The 13,933-nt window shown below is 36.3% G+C and overlaps 3 protein-coding genes across 9 annotated transcripts; 1 reads left to right on the top strand and 2 right to left on the bottom strand.

The window, feature by feature from the left end:
• Nucleotides 1-47: 47 nt before the first annotated feature.
• On the top strand, nucleotides 48-5,089 carry LOC106637810 (E3 ubiquitin-protein ligase RNF185). Of its 5 annotated transcripts, none has more exons than XM_014350761.3 (6): nucleotides 248-389; nucleotides 786-849; nucleotides 2,225-2,432; nucleotides 2,976-3,107; nucleotides 3,220-3,392; nucleotides 3,482-5,089. In XM_014350761.3, the coding sequence occupies exons 3-6, from the start codon at nucleotides 2,269-2,271 to the stop codon at nucleotides 3,589-3,591; spliced, it is 579 nt and encodes a 192-aa protein (XP_014206247.1). In that variant the 5' UTR covers nucleotides 248-389; nucleotides 786-849; nucleotides 2,225-2,268; the 3' UTR covers nucleotides 3,592-5,089. The 5 variants fall into 5 exon arrangements, with proteins under 5 accessions (XP_014206246.1, XP_014206250.1, XP_014206247.1 ...); XM_014350759.3 differs by having other exon boundaries at nucleotides 248-561; XM_014350760.3 differs by lacking the exons at nucleotides 248-389; nucleotides 786-849 and adding an exon at nucleotides 48-212.
• Nucleotides 5,090-6,116: 1,027 nt separating this feature from the next.
• Nucleotides 6,117-7,928, bottom strand: LOC106637811 (selenoprotein M). 2 transcript variants are annotated; one of them, XM_014350766.3, is made up of 5 exons: nucleotides 7,711-7,928; nucleotides 7,486-7,642; nucleotides 7,095-7,165; nucleotides 6,924-6,993; nucleotides 6,117-6,711 (listed from the first exon to the last, which is right to left on the bottom strand). In XM_014350766.3, exons 2-5 carry the CDS (start codon nucleotides 7,579-7,581, stop codon nucleotides 6,610-6,612), a joined length of 339 nt encoding a protein of 112 aa, XP_014206252.2. In that variant the 5' UTR covers nucleotides 7,582-7,642; nucleotides 7,711-7,928; the 3' UTR covers nucleotides 6,117-6,609. The 2 variants fall into 2 exon arrangements, with proteins under 2 accessions (XP_014206252.2, XP_014206251.2); XM_014350765.3 differs by having other exon boundaries at nucleotides 6,118-6,711; nucleotides 7,720-7,928.
• A 1,644-nt stretch (nucleotides 7,929-9,572) lies between these two features.
• On the bottom strand, nucleotides 9,573-13,768 carry LOC106637815 (uncharacterized). 2 transcript variants are annotated; one of them, XM_023392531.2, is made up of 8 exons: nucleotides 13,077-13,768; nucleotides 12,897-12,996; nucleotides 12,805-12,827; nucleotides 12,547-12,717; nucleotides 12,071-12,475; nucleotides 11,639-11,999; nucleotides 11,134-11,555; nucleotides 9,573-11,063 (listed from the first exon to the last, which is right to left on the bottom strand). In XM_023392531.2, the coding sequence occupies exons 1-8, from the start codon at nucleotides 13,380-13,382 to the stop codon at nucleotides 10,488-10,490; spliced, it is 2,364 nt and encodes a 787-aa protein (XP_023248299.2). In that variant the 5' UTR covers nucleotides 13,383-13,768; the 3' UTR covers nucleotides 9,573-10,487. The 2 variants fall into 2 exon arrangements, with proteins under 2 accessions (XP_023248299.2, XP_089449219.1); XM_089593093.1 differs by having other exon boundaries at nucleotides 12,547-12,827.
• Between the last annotated feature and the right edge of the window lie 165 nt (nucleotides 13,769-13,933).

Raw genomic sequence — 13,933 nt, 5'->3', positions numbered from 1 at the left:
TCTTCTTTCTTTGCCCCCCTCCTTGACTCCGATTTCAGAGAAGTTGTCGAGAAAAAACAAACACAAACGTCGTCTGTTCTGTCGTTTTGGAGCTCGATGATCAGAATTAGAATGTCTGCTACCTTTACAGAAGAAAAGGCGAAAAATTTACATTAACACACGTATAACATTTTATAATTGGAGTTAGTGCAAGTGCAACCACACGCATACACGTAAGCATCATATACATTCTTAAAAAGGTACACATCAGCTTTTCCGGTTTTCCATCTCTTTCCCGTGTCAACCCCGTCATCGAAATCGAAGGCGCCTGCGTTCTCGTGTGCGTCAAATATCACTTACGTGATGTTACTCGCTCTGCTTCACGATCATTGCAACTTGTCGTAAACGCAGTAAGTAGTTGTTCGTGTACCTTCGAGAGAGAGTTAAAAAAAAGTGTTAGATACGTGCAAAAGTGAACGCACGAGATCAGGTTCCTATTTTAGTAGTCGCCATAAAATCATGATAATCGAGCTGCGCCTGTTTCGCTGATACGTGGATTTTCGTAATTCTGCATTTTTATAAGTACTTACTACTTTTTGTTGTATTTTTATTTTGCTCTTCTATACGCCTGTGTATATATACATCCTGAAAGAGATTTTTTTTTACCTTACGTACATACGTGTGTGTACACTTGGTGTAGGCGTACATATGTGCAGTGTTATAATTTGCAATACGTGGAAGAAGTACTTACTTGATAAAAAGACGAGTAAGAAAAGGGGAAAAAATAAGCTTACATATACCTACAGGAACGTCAGCAGTCACACCACAGCATTGCATATATTTATCTGATTTTACCTGCTTGTCAACAAGGTAATTATAATTATCATTATGTTTAGAGAATTAAAGAAGGGGTAGATCGATACATCTTTGAGAATAGAGAAAACAGCCTTAAAGTTTTCGTGAACGTGCCTTTCCCTCTAATTTACTTACTTATGACGTGTTCAAAATTGAACAGTATTACTAATTTTTAGTGGCTATTAGTGTCATGAGTTGATAAGGGGCAAGTTAATCATTGTTATAATTTCAAACAGGGTCGAGAAGGTGGAAAACAGGGACGGATACTGCAGTTGATTAGGGATAAAAAAAAGGAAGCTGTGTGCAGTTCATCTTTCGTCTATATACTTCATAAAAAAAATGTGTGTATTGCATGATACACTTGTACATACAACGACAAAGAATTAAATAATTATTGGCATCTTCATCGAATCGTTCAGAATCATAACACACCCATACAGACGCGTTGGGCCGTAGGCGCGTGACACTAAACTAACTTGTTACAAAAGTAGTAAAGTTATCTTCCGATTCTTCCCTCGTCGCACGTTTTTGTATATTTTTTATTCATCATTTCGTACGTTTAACATCCGACGTTATACACGCAAAACAAAGAGCTTAAAAAGCTCTAATGAAGCTCCGTCTTTTCCATCGGATTTTCGTGGCGGTAAGAGGATTTTCGAAGCTTCTCACCTATTTACAATACATACGTAGCTCGAAGCTGACGTATGTATATACGAGTGTATACGTACATATGAATACGTTTTGTATACAGGTATATAGGCAAAAGGTTATAGTTGACCTTGCTCTCTTGCACACACTCCCTCTCTTTCCCCCTTTTAGATGTATCTTAAATCTTCCTCTCCTTTTTATCATGTTCTCTCTTTTTTTCGCGGATTCAGGCGTTAATTTCATGGTTGAAATATATAATATACGTATATATTTCACTTCCCGTCAAACGCACATCCGTCACGACAATTAATTTGATTCTTTCGCGCTTCTCCGCACACCCATATTTTATTTGATTCCGCGCTCTCTCTCCCTCGAATCGAGCACCAACCTTCCTCTCTCTACTTACCATCTCATCTCCTGCCCGCAACACGATACCCCGCGTAGTACCTATGTATAGTAATAAGTAATCGGCGGTATGCCGCAATTATATTATCGGTCTCGGTTTAACTGGTTTTCCGGCTTTTACACGATTCCTCGGTTTCTCTCGAAGCTTCCCAGAAAGCGCGTATACTTACTTATATACTCTTGGTTTATTTGTCAACTATACAATCAACTCTCATAATTTGAGATTTGCAAATTCATTGGGCTTATAAAATATGTATAATATATTTAGACGATCGTCGTAATCGGTATTTGTACATATGAGTGTATATATGACATGTTTTGTGTTTTGCTTTTGCAGAGAGACGCACACCGAGAGTGTTGTACTTATAGCTCATCCACAAGATGGTGACGACGGAGAAGCAGCAGCAACAACAGCAGCCCGGGCCGTCGAAGCCGTCGGGCTCGACGAGCGAAGAAAAGGAGCGCGATGACCGCATGTTCGAGTGCAACATTTGCCTGGACACGGCTAAGGATGCCGTCGTCAGTATGTGCGGACACTTGTTTTGGTGAGTCTCAATCATGCGGTGGACTTTTTAAAATATTTATTTATTTTTCGCCAAGTGCTCTCCTTGCATTAATTATTATAAAAACGCAGCAGTGCCCTCATCGGTTATCTACTTATCGTCGTCGTTTTGACGTATAAGAGCAATAATGATGATCAGAGGCGTGTGCTTTTGCGTGTTCGAATCGTAATGTATACGATTATAAGTGGATTCGCCAGCTTCGAGCTTATAACGAGCTACTTTGATTTTGCACGTCAATGAATATACGTATATGTCATATTACAAGCAGCGTGAGGGGGCTGTTGTTGTGTCATTTCTTGTTATGTCTGATGTATTTGGAGTCACGGTTTCATGTTTGAATATTTTTTTAATTTCCAAGTAACATATTGCGTTTTGGTTTAATCCTTTTCTTGTTGCAAACAATCTTCCGTCATTTTTTTGGCGATTTATCGTATACATAGTTAATGCAATTAACTGATCGGTCATTGTGTCATTTACAATATTACTACTTTTTGAAAGCAGTACTTAGTTTATGCCTTTTTACAGTTGGCCCTGTTTACATCAATGGCTAGAAACTCGTCCTACCAGACAAGTCTGTCCTGTCTGTAAAGCTGCAATAAGTAAAGAAAAAGTAATTCCGCTTTATGGACGAGGAAATACAAAACAAGAAGATCCAAGGTTTGTATTCTCATTTTACTAAACGAATTGTTTTCAATTATTTATTTATTTATTTTTTTTTCGAACCTTAATTTTTCTAAACTATGTTTACTTCTTCATTTGTTCAACATAGGAATAACGTTCCACCCCGCCCTGCTGGTCAGAGGTCAGAGCCTGAAGCTAATGTAGGTTTTCCTGGTTTCGGTTTCGCGGACGGCAGTTTTCACATGTCATTTGGCATTGGAGCATTTCCTTTTGGTTTCTTCACCTCGACCTTAAACTTTGGTGACCCGCGGCCAGCTACAGGTAATCACCCAACACTTGTTTTACAAGACAAAAAATATAAATAAATTTACGTGCCACGCTAAACAATAATATCGTGTGATAATTAAAAGATCATGTTGCAGCGCCACGCGGTAGTCCTCAGTTTGAAGAAGACACTTTCCTGTCAAAATTGTTTTTATGGCTGGCGATCGCTTTCATCATTTGGCTTCTCCTGGCATAACGTTATTCCCGAAACATGGCATCAGCTGGACGTAAGTCCAATCATCTACTTCGTATACTAAACGCATCGATTTTTCCCTGTATACTGTCAAGATGAAACTTTTGCAATAGTGAAAATTAATAAGTTTTACGTGGTGTTAAATGAGAATTGTGTTTTATCTCTTCAACGAGACCCTCTTTTTTTGATCTTTCAAAGCAGATAAAAATATTTGTGTATTGCATCAATGCTCGTTGTTGCATCTCAACTTGTTGATGAGTGAAAGATTCAATGTAAGGAGTGAGTGCTCTCATTGTTGACTAATATTTTTTCGAGATAACTCAAAATATTTCAAATAGCGTGAAATTTTTGTAGACGAGCGTTTTCCCTTTTTTCCTAAAATAACTCTGTATAAATTAAAAGTAAGGTTTGACTATATTATTTGACCATAATCTGTCGGTTTTTATGTCATCTGCGAAAATTTATGAAGGGAGCCTGGTTTCGGAGGTGCTGTTGATAATTATTTACTTGTGTATATATATAAATATCTTTAGCTGCATAAAGTATTCGTCTATTATATTGGAAGTCTAGATTTACATACTTTTAAATATTATTCTTAATGATAAAGCCATGTTCAGTTATTGACACACACTGCACAGCCTTTAGAGTGTAAATATAATTTATCTTTAAGCTATCATGTCTTGAGCAAAGGTCTCTATTGTTTTTCTACGTGTATTTTACACGCTCGCGTAAGTTCATTTTGCTAACAGCTTTAAAATAGGATTTTAATTATGAAAAAATCATTTTTTTTTTTTTTTTTTAAGATTATGCATAGGAAACGTAAAGTTGACACTTGTGATTTTATTAGCGCGTATGTGACAGCATTCATTTACACTTTTGAAAGATTGTGACACATGCTTGTTTGATTACCTAAACTAATTTATCACATTCCGTGCTTGCTCGTAAAGAGTGTTACACATAAATTTTAGTTAACATACATCGATTTTCTTTCTTTTTTATTACAGACAATCAATTAAATGATTGTACTTGAAAGTATGGCTTTTCAAAATACAAAACTAAGACTGTAGCTTTCAGATTAATAACTGTTAGCAATGTATTCGGGAGTAAAATGTAAAACAATCAATAACGCAATTATTTACGAATACATGGCATTTAACAGTACATAAAAGCATCTTACATGATTTTCTGCAATTTTATCTTTCCACGTTTTCTTACTAACAACAAATTATTGAAAAAGTTGTAAAAACAACATTTATAATTTTAGTGGTGCATATATAGTTGTTAAATTATGGCAAATTTAGAAAATTGCCTTAAAAAGGTTTCGTTCTCATTCTCTACAAATAATTTCACGCGTCTCAATTTGTATCAAACATTTTATGATTATGTTTATCATTGTAAAATTCTTTATTTTATTGTTAATCTTAGAGTGCATTTTATATAAACTTGTAAAATATAAGATCATGTAAAATAAATATAAATATGATGACATACTTTAAAAAAAGTTTACTAAACTATACAATCATCCTTGTAAGTTAGAAGAAAGTCAACCAACTATAGCTGTTACTCTCATGAAATTTTTTTCATTTAAAGTTTTACAATGTAAATGAATTTTCAAATGTTGTGCACTATAATCTATACTTCTATTTACAGTGTATGCATATTCCACACAAGTAACGATTAGGTGGAGAAACTAGAGACACTTAATATAATATTTTTTATAATTATGTGATTAATAATTGCATCAAGAAAGTATTTTTAAGGCTAGCCTTTCTCTGGTAGAAAAACAAGATTTTAACAGAAAAAAGCTATCAGTTTTTTAAAACCTCGTTTGCAAGAAAAATTCTCGAGCCACACCGTAAAGCTGGAGCAGCACTCGACTAAATGAGTAGTATACTTCAGAAAATTTTCGGGGACAAAGGCGTATTATCAGATGATTACGGCGAATGTGGTAAAAATCGCAAAGTACGAGAATTATTATGCAGTAAAACTGCCGGTCTAAATCTTTTACCAGTTAATGGTCGTTTTTCGTCTATCTCTCGGCTGATTGTTGTAACGTGCAGAATGGACTCTTTCCTATAGGATAATTTATCCAAATTATAATTTTGTATAGGAGTTTGTAGTAAATGAGCACGCTCTTTTCGTCCCACTTCACGAACAGTACTTTCATACAGTCAATGTTTTTCATCAGGCATATCTACAACTGATCATAACTGCTATTTTTAATGAATCTATTTCTCATCTCCTCTGTCCCATCCCCTTTTTTTCATTGTAACGCCGAGAACTTTTATTTTGCACATCTCCTATATTTTTGGAGCATAATAAAATACCTTTGAGAAACGTATTCTTTACAGCTTATTGAGCCTTTGAATTAATAAATAACACCAAGGAATGAAGCAGCCCTTACTTTTGCAAATTTATTAATTAAGAGATATACACTTCGTATTAATATTAAATATTAATTTTTTACACTCTACTATAACTGATGAATTTCTTCATAAACGGTTAGAGAGAAATTTTGTTCATTGGATTAAAATTTGATTGAACATTGTGTGAAAGTATAATACCCAAATATTACGGCAAACATGCGCTGCGATATGACAACTTTGTCGTCATTAATTTGTCATTGTCGTTTTACACACACGCACACACCACATACACAATTTATGGTTACCAAGTATACAGTGTATTTTATCACAGTTTGCAACTCTGACAGGAGCCTGAACTCCCCTTGTCTACAGTATTGTTATTCAATAAAAATCAATACAAAAAAAAACGTGCTATACAAATAAAATAAATTTTAACAATAAACTGTGCTTATCTTAAGGCTTAGTTTTTTTTATTTATTATTTTTGTGTAAATGGTTACTTACGTGTCTTGTAACAGGTGTGATTTTTTGTATAAAAACTTGGGTGCTTTGTTTCGCGTTTTATATTGAGCGTGCGAGAGGAATTACTTTGTGAATCGACCCCTTGGGCCATCAACTAAAGTGTAAATTGATAAAACAAAATTGTGTTATTATCCTTATAAATCCTCTTTGTCGTGCGTCTTCTTAAATCCTTTGGATACAAGGAGATCGTTGAGCTCGTCGCGAATTAGTTTTGCCAGTTTCAGTCGTTCTACTTCCTGCGAGATATTCATTTAATCAATATTTCGTACTGTTACGCTATTGCAGGTGTCAATTACGTGAATAATTGTTCAAATGAAAAAAACGAAAATACTAATCATGCACTGATTGTTTTGAGCTTTTAACGCGTCAATTAGATGATTTTTCATTTTAGGAGTAAAGGTAATTTTTGAGTCTATATATGTTACGGATTGTATAATCAATTACACACCTGTTCCTGGTCATTATACAGCACCAATTCTGGAGGTGCTCCTTGAATGTGTTTGAACTCGACGTTGTTGCTAAAATAATTCAGCTAAGGAAAAAATGAAAACTTCTTCGCCTCAATAACAAACATATGCTGATTTGATTTAAAAATTTCAGATGAAAAAAAAAAGGATACTATTTAGGAACGTCCTCGAAAATAAAACTCTTCACGTCGGGTAATCGGTTCAGCTGGCATCCCTTGCAGCTCTGAAAAAAAAGTAATAAAATTACAATCATTCAAGATTATATCGGCACAGAAGATTATGGAAAAAAAAGCTTTGAGCTTTTTACACAAATAACTTGAACATGTACAATACGTCAGATACTATAGTTCAAACTACAGTACCATGAATTGTTGTAATTACATGCTTATTATGCGTGTGTAATGTTGATATAACATGACGTGGTCGGAAGCAATTTAATATCAGCAGTGTATTATTGCAAAGTTTAGGTAGGAAATTCTCGCGCAAAAAAAATATAAATGTAACTGATAAGTATGTAAAATGTTTGTGGTATGCGTGGTATACCTCGACAACAGCGTGGGAGTAGCTTTCCGATGCAAATGCTGTTGTGCAGAAGATCGACAGGACGAGCATGACAATCCCGACTCTGAATGAGACCATTTTTTTGTCTCTCCGTTATTCGCGTGTATTTATTCTTCGCTATCACTAAGCTGCAAGTATACTGTAAAAAAAAAAGAAAACAAAATAACAAATAAATTCATAACCAATAGAAAACCGATGGCTACGTACTCAACTTACCGCAGACTCCGAAAGTCCGAACACTTTACAGCCCTCCGTCACTTTCTTTCTCTCTTATCGTTGTGCGTAAAAAAGAGAAACTGCCTGTTTATAAAAGCTGACGTTGCTGTCGCTGTCAATCCATCTGACAACTGACAACTTGACAAGTGAAAATGTTATATGTGCCTACTTATACACAAACGTAAGCAAGCAAAAAGTGCAGGACTGTGTGTTCCAAGTTGTTATGGTTGCTATAACGGGGGGGGGAGGGTCCGGCTGCGGGTCTTCTCTCTCTCTCTCTTGCAGTACTGACACTTCTATATACACAATGAATACACTGAGTGGGTGGCGATTCACGATAAAGTCTTGCTATGCAACAGTACAAGGGGCAGATAACATATTTTTTCCCTCAATGATCGATAAGAGGCGAAAGCTGTCTTTTCTTTTTTTGGAACCTAATAAGTATATATTTTAACACGTACATGTTTTGCATTTGCAGTTGTACACGAATACCGATTTTTCTTTTAAATTGTCGTTTCAATATGTATCCGAATTCGTCGTACAGTTTTTGCACATATTTATAGTAGACGCATACGAAAAATCTTATTTTACGTGCTGATTATTTCGTTGCAAAACAATACAATCGTACACAATTTTTTTTTTTTTTGTTTTTTTTTTGTTATAAATAATACATATAATTATACCTTTGTAAATTTCGCATGATTATAATAAAAGTACGAAAAAAAAAAAAAATAATAATAATAAATAAAATAAAGAAAATGAAGCTATTCGTAGGATTATTATTCGTACTGAACCTGATTTTTTTCGATCGCACCGCCGATGAAAAGATGATCGGCACTGTGGCAGCAGCAGTTACCGCGACCGCGTTATTATTTATTATTCTTGTCCATTACTTAAATGCCTTAAAAAGTGTTATTGTGTCGTTTATCGGCACTTCCTCGGTTATTTTTCCTGTTCCCCGGAACTCCTATAAATACAAACCACGAGATCATTGGAAGTTCGCGTCTCTGAGCGAACCGCACGTGTAACCGTAAGTCAGAGGATTGAGCGCCGCGTTGACAAAGATCAGGCAAAAAACACGTACTCAAATAATGCATTCTTATGGAAATCGGTGTGAATAAAAACACACACATCACCCATATGTTATTATATACATGTACTACAACTTGTAAACCGATTCGGCTGTCATTCATCATTATCTTTGCCCTTTGGATGAGCAAAATGATAAAAGCGGACATCCTGCAGCACGACCAACGTGTGAGGATGCGCGCCACTTTGCCCTTATATATTATTGTAATGCACCATGATCGGAATTTTACTTTACTTAATCAGTTTAGTTAAAAGCACACTTGTATCTTGGTGTAAAAAATAGCCATCGCGGCAAGGGGTACGCAGACCAACTGTGATGAGCCAGTACGGAAAATCGATGATGATGGTGATCATTTGATATTCGCGCACAAGCCCTCGAGGTAATCTTTCCAGTGTGTTCTCGTGGTAGCGACGAAAAAAAGCCAGCGGTTTAAGAATCCATCGAGTACCTGGTGGATATATAAGTAACTGTTTTCCGGTCCAGTTGGTGATGATGAAGTGCACGCGGGCAGAAGGGGCTTGTGAAAAAATCGACGATTGGCGAGGTTCGAGGTGACGGCACGTATTTAACGATCTGTTTGCCAGGATCGCTTATTTCACGGCTACTTTCCAATACGTACGTACGGATTAGATGGTGCATAACGATTTTTCCAAATGGTGCATTCAGTGAAGGATAGTGTGCTGTAATGTATGATATGCGTGCATGAGACAATGATGTAGGGCTTTTCATTGAATTCAGAACACATGGTCTAGTCGATAGAGAATTTATTCAACATAACGATTTTTATTTTTCTTCCCTCTCATCGAGTGGTACTTGCTGTTCTGTTTTGATTATTCTCATATTGTCATACAAGAAAGTTTACACTATACCATCTACGAGAGAAAAAAATATAAAGTTATCACCATTTCACGACAAATTGACAACTGTACAATCTTACATCTGTAAATTGTTTTTAAATCTAACGCGATCTATTTACACGTATGATTTTCTCAAGTACTTTGGCGTTTATATTTCATCTATTGTGTGTACGAACTAACTAAATATACGTAAAAATCAAAGGCTACGTTGCAATGCCCCGTTATTAATTTACTTTTTTTTTTATAATTTTTAACAAGTTTTGTGTATTTGTGAAATGAAGTCTTTTTTATTTATTTAGTTTTTATATATATATAAAGTTTATCATGCAAACACACTTGTAAAATTTTTTTATAAGCTATTCAAATGATATTGGTAATTAAGAAATGACAAGACTTAAAAATGGAAAACAAACAAAAACATAATACAATGAGTTATGAAAAAAAATCAATAAAACACTTTAATGATGGTTTTTGGTCGACTCTACATGATATTATTCTGCTATTGCTATTACTCAAGAGTTTGAACCATCGCATTCTTATTACTAATAACATTTACACTTCATTTTCATAATAGTTGCAATTACCATGGCTGCGTAAAAACAATACGCAAAATATCGACTAATAATAAATTAAATCTGAACGATAAAAGGTCCAACAATTATTCAACTTTGAAATCGGCTCACGAAAATGAGCTATAAATGCTTTTTTTATCTATTATTTTAAAAATATCTATCTAATTTATCTTCAAGAGAAAAAATCGAACATCTTCGGCGGCAAATCACATAAATCCATTTTGTTTTCCAGTTAGAGAGTACAACGTGTTAGTCCTCAGTCATGAGATCGAGATCACTGGGATTACAAGATATCGAATCAGGCACGATAAGCTCATTGTTCAGTACAACACTATCATCATTGTCCCTCAGCAAAAAATTGTCTATCATCTCATGAACTTCTTCCTCGTGAGCGGCTTCTGGCAACACCTCTTCGATAATTTCCTGTTCATGTGCCTGTCTCATGTGATCCTTCACAGCAAAGGCACGACCATACGAGGCACCACAAATTTCGCAACTAAATTTCAGGTTGTTCTCCTTTTTGTGCGTTTCCATATGCGAGCGCGCAGCATACAGCGAAGCAAACGGTCGAGAACACTCGGTGCAACGAAAAGGCTTTGTGTGGCTATTTTTGTGACCTGCTAACTGTACCCTTGTTTTAAAAGTCTTGGGGCAATAAGGACAGGTGTAAGCGCGCTTGTCGCCGTGAGTCAACAAATGGTGATTATATACCGATGAGGCTTTGAAACGTTTGCCACAGTGCTGGCATTGGTAAGGCCGTACTCCCGTGTGCGTTCGCATGTGCAGCGTTAGACAATAAGAGACTCTGAATTTTTTGCCACAAACCTGTCGAGAAAATTTTTTATCAGTGAACTGAAAAAATCTTAAACAGTTGGAAACAATTGATGAAAAATACCTCGCAGACGTGAGGTTTCTCGCCAGTGTGTATCCTCTCATGCTTAACTTTCTCATGTGGTCTGCTGAATCGACGGCCGCAATGTTGACACATGTACGGCTTCTCCTTAGAGGCCTCAGCATCATCGGCAGCTACTGCGGCTTCGACTGCTGCAGCTATGGTTGGACCGCTGACAAGGGGTCCACTGACACCTGCATTCGCAAGAATCGGATCAATGGAATTTTTAGTAGCAGCGTTGAAAAGCTCTGTCGCTATCGTGGTTGTAGAGATTGCCTGAGCCGAAGTAGATTCGACATGTACAGCCGCGTGCATCACTAAACTTTCTGGCGAATCAAACTTGCGATTGCATATGGTACATGTAACCGAAATACCATCGTGCAAGGCCATATGAGCTGTTCTGTAAGATACAGAGAGTGTCGCATCTGAAAAAAAAAACCCACATGTTAGAACTTGAATAGCTTGTAAATGTAAAAATATGGATTTTGACAGATGGACCCAATCTTACCGCACTCATCGCATTTGAATGTATCCTCGTCTGTGCCTTCAGGTGCGTCAACGTGACGTGATTTGACGGGATCGTGCATTCGTGAATGCAATCTAAGACTCTTATGTGTGGTGAATTCGGTACCACAAATATTACACACAAAATTCATCTGAGAGTTCTGAGCAATGTCATTGTTGTCGTGCGTTTGAAGATGATTAAGCAACGCCTTTTGAGTAGCGAAAGTTTGGTCACAATGATCGCATTGATTTGTTCCTCGTAAACATATGTGAATTCGAAAATCGCTTAATTTTCGAAACTGCTCCAAACACTGGTTGCATCTGTACATTTTCGTAGGAGCAACCATCACACTTTTGTCTTTTACCTGAAGTTTAATCAAACGAATCATGATACTTGACACAGCTATTTAAACAATTTCATTAACGAAACTTTTACCTTGACGCCTTCAACGTTGGAAAAAAATTTTTCAATCATGGGAGCTTTCGTTGTGGACAAAGTAATAGGTGTCCTGTCCCAAAATCTTTCAATTTTGACAACTTTTCTCGTATATCGTCTCCCATCTTTATCAATGCATTCTTCAGTTTTTAAAGTGTTTAAAGGTTGTTTTTGTGCCAGCTTTCTTTTGGCAGCTCTCGATGGTCTACTGGTAGCAATAGAAGATATAACAGGTGTATTTACAGTAGAAGTGACACTCTCCATTGTTGTGGTAGGTAGTATCATTTCATCTTGATCAGGTTTTACTTCTTCGTACTTTTGACCACCATGATATTTGTCCATATGGTCCTCTGGGTCATAAAAACTCATACCACAGGTGTTGCAAATAAACAGTTTTTGCGGTTCCTATAAATTATAATTAAATAAAAATTGTAGTTATCAAATTTGTTAATAGGAAGAAAAAGAGACTTGTTTACTGAATCCTGTGATGTTTGGCTAAGTTCTTCTTTTACATCTGATAAACTGGAGCCTCCAAATTGCAATTGTATTTCACTATTTTCAGTAATATCTATGAGTGTACCATCATTTTCATTTAATAAATAAGAACTCGACTCATTCGATGAAATTCCGTCGTTGGAACTTACAACCTGTGACGTATTGTTGGATTCAAAAATTTTTTTTTCTTTGGCCCTATTATTTTCATTTTCCTCACTTTTTATATTTTTTTCGTTTACCTTGTCCACCACTTGTATATCCCCTGAAAAAATTAATTGTTTATCAGCTAATTTTAATATAACTAATATTCATAAAAGTTACAATTATTAACCGTTTTCATCAACATGAATAGTCTTTCCCTCCACCATCATGAATCCTTCTGCATCAACAGTGGCTAAAAAACTTTCGTTAACTGCATCATTTTTTAAACTCTGAAACATCAACGGAAAACGTTTAGAAATCTTCAACATTTTCATTCGTACTTTTGATCAATAAACAACCCAATACTCACATTGTCTAAGGTGGTACCCTGTGCTGCATTGTCATCGTTGTTGCGCTCCAAATCATTGGCATCCGGTTCTTTTGACTGCTGTTGCTCTTCTTGTTGTTGCTGTTGCTGCAGCAACTCTGACACTTCTACTTCTTCTTTTCCACAAACATCCAGATGTTGAATCAGGGCAGTGATGGAGTCAATCCTCAATGAACAACCGGGACAGTACAGGTTGTCCGTCACGCTAAGTAGATGGTATTTAAGGGACTCTGAATTGTCAAAGGTCTCCCCACAGCACATAGGACATATTAGACTTAAGGACCCCATGATAGCTCAACCACTTTAGCAAAGCTCCAAAAAACAACAACACCCGATCATCATCCCCCAGTGTATCCGACAGAGACTCCCCCCGACGTCACCCGGAACTTGTGTTATACTTTTCATGTCAGCAGTCTAACCTGATGCAAGGAATCCATGGTCCGGGACTCAAGCTGTCAGTACGCCTCATCGTCGCCGGGGAAGCACTTATAACCTTTACGTCGAGGTATACGCAAGCAAATCCGGATCAAGATACCTATACGTTGTATTTTATCAAGATTTCAAATACTTAGTACTTGGTAAAATTGAAATTGAAATGATCCGCCAGTAGAATAAATAAAGAAAGAGAAGTCTTTTTGGAGACGAACTTCAGCGCAAACAAATGCCGTGAGAAAAATATACCTCGAGAGAGAAAGAGAGAGAAACAATCGTGAAGTTGCGAGCGGTAGCAGAAAATAAATATAAATGAACGGAGATAAAATGGCGGCTCCATAAGGGTGGGAAATTGGGAATTGAATTAAATTCTATGCCATGTGTGAAAAAAATATGCGTGCAGTTTG

This window comes from Copidosoma floridanum, unplaced genomic scaffold, assembly GCF_036245765.1.
Source record: "Copidosoma floridanum isolate Cflo_tuat_1 unplaced genomic scaffold, Cflo_Japanese_pri ptg000019l, whole genome shotgun sequence".
Lineage (NCBI taxonomy): Eukaryota > Metazoa > Arthropoda > Insecta > Hymenoptera > Encyrtidae > Copidosoma > Copidosoma floridanum.
The sequence above is the reverse complement of the archived record's forward strand: the minus strand, read 5'-3'. Positions and strand labels throughout refer to the sequence as shown.